Source organism: Cloeon dipterum, chromosome 4 (genome assembly GCF_949628265.1).
Source record: "Cloeon dipterum chromosome 4, ieCloDipt1.1, whole genome shotgun sequence".
In the NCBI taxonomy this organism is placed as follows: domain Eukaryota; kingdom Metazoa; phylum Arthropoda; class Insecta; order Ephemeroptera; family Baetidae; genus Cloeon; species Cloeon dipterum.
This window is the reverse complement of record NC_088789.1, coordinates 5791504-5796106: the sequence shown is the minus strand read 5'-3', so window position 1 is coordinate 5796106 and position 4603 is coordinate 5791504. Positions and strand designations below refer to the sequence as shown.

Here is a 4603-nt window from a genome sequence, read left to right as displayed (position 1 = left end):
TTAGTGGTCCACAGCAATGTAAACAAGTGGGTGTGGCGTTGAGCTGAACAGCTATAGAGCTAAGCCGCGAATTTTAAACCCTTTCTCTAATATTGATACTTTCAAAATGCTCTGCAATAATTAAATAATTGCAACGAGGACGTAGAGAGTGATAGTAATTTTCTTGTTTAGCAAGTTTTAAGAGGTCGCGGGTAACATTATTTGATTAACAGAGAGACAAGGAAATCAGTAACTTAAAAATACAATGGATTTTTCGGGAAAAATTTATTTAAGCAATAATTAAGTGGTAGAACTTAAAACGAGATTGGTTCCAAGTAAGAGAAATGCGATTTCAATCAGAGTCATCGCCTGACTCGCTTGAGGCAGTCGGCGAGCTCAAAATCTCTTCCTCATCCTCCAGCTCTTCTTCGTCGCTCTCATCCTTTTTGCTCTTTTTCTTCTAAAAATAAGATTAAGTTAGACCACATTATCACAATTTAAAAAATTTATTGCTTACTGAAGTTTCCTTCTTGGGTGCTGGTTTCTTTCTCTTCTTTTTGTCATCATCACTGCTCTTCCCATCCTCAGACTTCTCTTCTTCCTCGCTTGAGGCTTTCTTTTTTGGTTTCTTGGCGGCAGGTTTCTTAAGTTTTCAATATATTAGTTAATATCAATTAAATACATTGATTCAAAGTTTGCTCACCGAAGAGCCCTTCTTCGCCTTCTTTCCTTCCTCGTCAGAACTGTCGTCGTCATCAGACAGGTACTCCTTGCTCTTGTAGCCGCCACCGGATCCAGACTAAAGACAATGGAGATGCAAATTAACTAATTATCTCGCACGCTAATCTGCAACCTTCGTACCTTGGTTGGGGAGACAGTCTTAGACGCTGCAGAGGCTTTGCTTGAGCTGCCACCGCTCTTTTTGGGAGCACCACCGCCACCCGCTTTGTACTCTTTCATTGCTTCTTCATACTCAGCCTTGAGTTTGCCTGCCTTCTCATCCCACTCCTGGAATTATCGTGTTTCCAAAAATAAAGCCAGAGTCAAGTGCGAAAATTAAACACCAAAGCGTGCATGCAAAAACGTTTTATCAAAATCTCTGATAAATTTCAACACAAAATGTTAACAGCCTTCTATTTCTGAAATAGAAAATAATAAACATGCAAATCAGGCAGCAAATCAGCTCAATAGAAGAAATAGGGTCTATAAACAGGATAGTTCCACGGGACGCGAGCAAAGGGTTGAGAAAATTGGTTTGGATTCGGCACGAACGGCGCACGAAAGTATCTGGGCACTTGCAACTGCGGACTATTGTAGAGCTGGGGGCCGAGATCCAAGGGTCTGATCGCGGGAGCGACAACAGCTGTATTTTTCGCCGATGTCTCTCCATTCATTTTGGTCTTGAGTTGCATTTCGGCTAAGATTTTCTCACGCAGCTCTTTTTCCTCCTTCTCTGCCTGCATTGAAGCGATCACGTCAGCCTCGTCGATGCTGTCAAAATCAGAACATTCCAGGGACAAGCCGCTCCATGAAGACTCAGAGTCATCATCAACAGGGCTAATGGAAAAATCCGGCTTTTCCTTTTCCTTGGCAACGCCAAAATCTAAGTTGCAGCTAGCTTGGCCTAGGGAAACTGAAACTGAGATCGGATCGGCTCGTCCTAGTCTGGACAGAAATTTACCTAGCCTGCTTTGCCTATGCCTAGCTAGAAATTCTTGGCATTTCAACATCCGCATGCGATCAGCCTTAATCAGTCTTTTGTCTTCCCGCTTGAATTATAACAGCAAATTTCATGCAAAGCAACAAGCGACTACACACAGTAAACGTTCCACCAACAACAAAAGCAGGGTACCCACCGATTTATCGGTGAGCTCTTTCCACATCTCGCCAGCCTTCTTAGCCACTTCCGTAACGGAGATTCCAGGGTACTTCTTCTTGATATTTTCCCTGTTGCTATTAAACCAGAGGAAGTAGGCAGACATAGGCCTCTTTGGCTTTCCGTCGTCTTCCTTCTTTTCCTTCTTCTTCCTTGGCTTTTCAGACTGCAACACCAAGTTTTATTTATGGTCGGACGTTTTGAAAATTCAATTTGGTGTAAAAGAGGAAGTGAATATCAAAGGTCACTTAAGAGTGAGATTAAAAAATTCAAACAAACCACAGATTTTGTTTTCTTGGCCTTCTTTTCCTTCTTCTTCTCCTTTTCCTTCCTCTTCTTTTCTTTGGTGCCCTCTGAGGCGTCGCTGTCCTCGTCTGAGTCACTTGAGGACACGTTACTGTCAAACTCCTCTGCGACGTCACTTTGCTCCTCGGTGGGCTTGAAGTCCTCGTCTTCAGACTCATCCTCCTCATCATCGTCATCCTCGTCGCGCTCCTTGGCCTCCCGCTTGACTCTGGCCAGGTACGCGTCCGGCGCGTCCTCCTTGTCGGAGTCACCAAAGTCGTCTGCGTAGTTAGGCTTGTCTGCCTTGCCCTTGTTCTTGATGTGCAGCTTCTTGTTCTGGATGAAGTCAAACAGCTTTGTGTACTCGTCTTTCTCAATACTGCTGAACGTGTGCGTGATGCTTGACTTGAGCTCCACCTCAAAATCAAAAGATCTTGTGCTTCCGCCGCTCCTAGCAAAGTTGACGCTCATGATCTCTTCAAACCTGATGTGCACTGGCGGTTTGTGAACATAGATGAAGCCTCGCTCCAGAGGGTACAGGTAACCAGCAGCCGCTTTGTATGAGCAGCCAACGGCAGGTGTGCCAGAGTGACTGAAATTTTCATACTTTGTCAGATTTCATTTCCATGATTTTTTATGTTACTACAGTTACAATGCCTCCAACAGGTTGGTAGAAGGAAAAGAATTGTCAAAATTAAAATATCAGTATCTCACCCGACAAATGTGTTAGGCATAGTTATTTTCCTTCCAGTCATGCACTTCATTATTTTGCTGAGAACCTCGCAGGTTGAGCCTGACAGTTCTTTGGAGAGCTTCCCATCGTATTTCTCCTTCAACTCTTCCCTGCAAAAGACCAAAATAAATTATTTCAATCTGTCCATTTCTTGGTAAGGTAGCATAATCATAAATTACATTTAGTTTTTGCATATTTTAAGGGCAGATGTTCAAAGAAATATTACAATTAATAGGATAGAATTCTTACTCAGACATTGGCAGATCAATAGTTGTTTCCTCATCAGGACCAAATGAGAAGACAAGGAAGTGGTAACGGGTCTGGCCCTGCTTGATGGGGGGATCTAGTGAAGCCACGAAGAACATCTGCCGACCATCCTTATGTGGCAAAATAAACAGTCGCAGCACCGTCGACATGGGGATTTTGTAGTCGAAAGTCTTGCCGTGCAATTGGAAAAAAGTGGGGAACACCTTGATGTCGTAGCGACCACTGAAAGAGGAATGAAATTATAAAAATGGAAATTAGAAGTTGATTTTTACAAACCGAGGAGTGAGGCATTGGATTTCTCTGAAAATCGCGACAGCATCCCCAACCGCGCTGATGACGCTGGCTTTATTCATTACATTCTGCTGGAACTGGTCGACAGGGTCATCGCCGGCCAGCTCGCTCGAGGGGATGTGGAATCGCATCTCAAGAAGACTGACTGCCGCGTCGTCGTTCTGGTGGTATTCGAGGGTGACCTCATTCTTCCCAGTTGTGCACTGCGACACGTTGTTCAAAGGAACCTCAAAAGCTGTGTAATTGCCCACGTCGAAGCTCAGGGCTGAACCAAGAAACTTGGCTGTGCCCCAATTCCAGCCTTTCAGGCTGAGCTCTTTCTCTAGCATTTCCTTGTCGTAATTCTTCTTGAAGAACTTGGCTAGCTTTTCCTGCTCCTGTTTGGCAAATTAATATATCACTTTACCGGTCAGCAATTGTGATAATTATCGAATCATTTACCTGCTCTCTGAAGCCAATGAATCTGTGCAAGTTGCCATTTTTCAAAAAAAGACGGATTCCCCAGCAACCGACGTGTTTCTGCCAGTTGGCAACTTCAACATCAGAGCCACTGATCTGCTCCACTTTCCCAGTCTTACTGTTTTTGAAAATTATATGTTGATCTGTAAATTTAAGCTTTCCGGGTGTCTGTAAATAAGAGTATCACGAGTTATGAAGTATAAACGAAAATGCAATTCAAAACTCCAAGTGACTTACAATGGCTCCTTTAATTTCGGTTTGGATTTCCGAATATTCGAGGAAATCCATTTTGACTTCGTCCAAATTGATTGGAAAATCTATAACAATTCTTTGTGTTCGTACTCACAACTCGCAGTGAATGTACTGACAAAAATCCAGAAAATATGGAAATATAAAAGATTATTTGCCGGTCACTTCAGTAATATTTACTGCTGAAACTAAATAACCACCATGCTTCTCCTTCCCCTTCCTTATCGCAGTTTAACCAACATTAACACAATATCAACTTTACTCACAATACGTACGAAAAATATCTCGAGATTACTTATAAATTTGTAATTTTATTGATTTTAAGATTAATATATATTACTTAATAATATATCAAATATTATCTCAAATAAAAAGAAAATCAGACAAAAAACATAACTGGTTTTTTTATGAGGTTACCGATGCTGGAAAAGCGCGCCATAATTTACACAGGAGAAGCGCGAGCG

The 4603-nt window shown here is 42.4% G+C and overlaps 1 protein-coding gene across 3 annotated transcripts; it reads right to left on the bottom strand.

The window, feature by feature from the left end:
• Nucleotides 1-225: 225 nt before the first annotated feature.
• Nucleotides 226-4321, bottom strand: Ssrp (structure specific recognition protein). Of its 3 annotated transcripts, XM_065489281.1 has the most exons (11): nt 4128-4312; nt 3873-4058; nt 3417-3808; nt 3123-3362; nt 2855-2983; nt 2135-2732; nt 1836-2021; nt 841-987; nt 683-778; nt 497-622; nt 226-439 (listed from the first exon to the last, which is right to left on the bottom strand). In XM_065489281.1, exons 1-11 carry the CDS (start codon nt 4176-4178, stop codon nt 332-334), a joined length of 2259 nt encoding a protein of 752 aa, XP_065345353.1. In that variant the 5' UTR covers nt 4179-4312; the 3' UTR covers nt 226-331. The 3 variants fall into 3 exon arrangements, with proteins under 3 accessions (XP_065345353.1, XP_065345351.1, XP_065345352.1); XM_065489280.1 differs by lacking the exons at nt 226-439; nt 497-622; nt 683-778; nt 841-987 and adding exons at nt 1011-1612; nt 1661-1748 and having other exon boundaries at nt 4128-4321; XM_065489279.1 differs by lacking the exons at nt 226-439; nt 497-622; nt 683-778; nt 841-987 and adding an exon at nt 1010-1748 and having other exon boundaries at nt 4128-4321.
• Between the last annotated feature and the right edge of the window lie 282 nt (nt 4322-4603).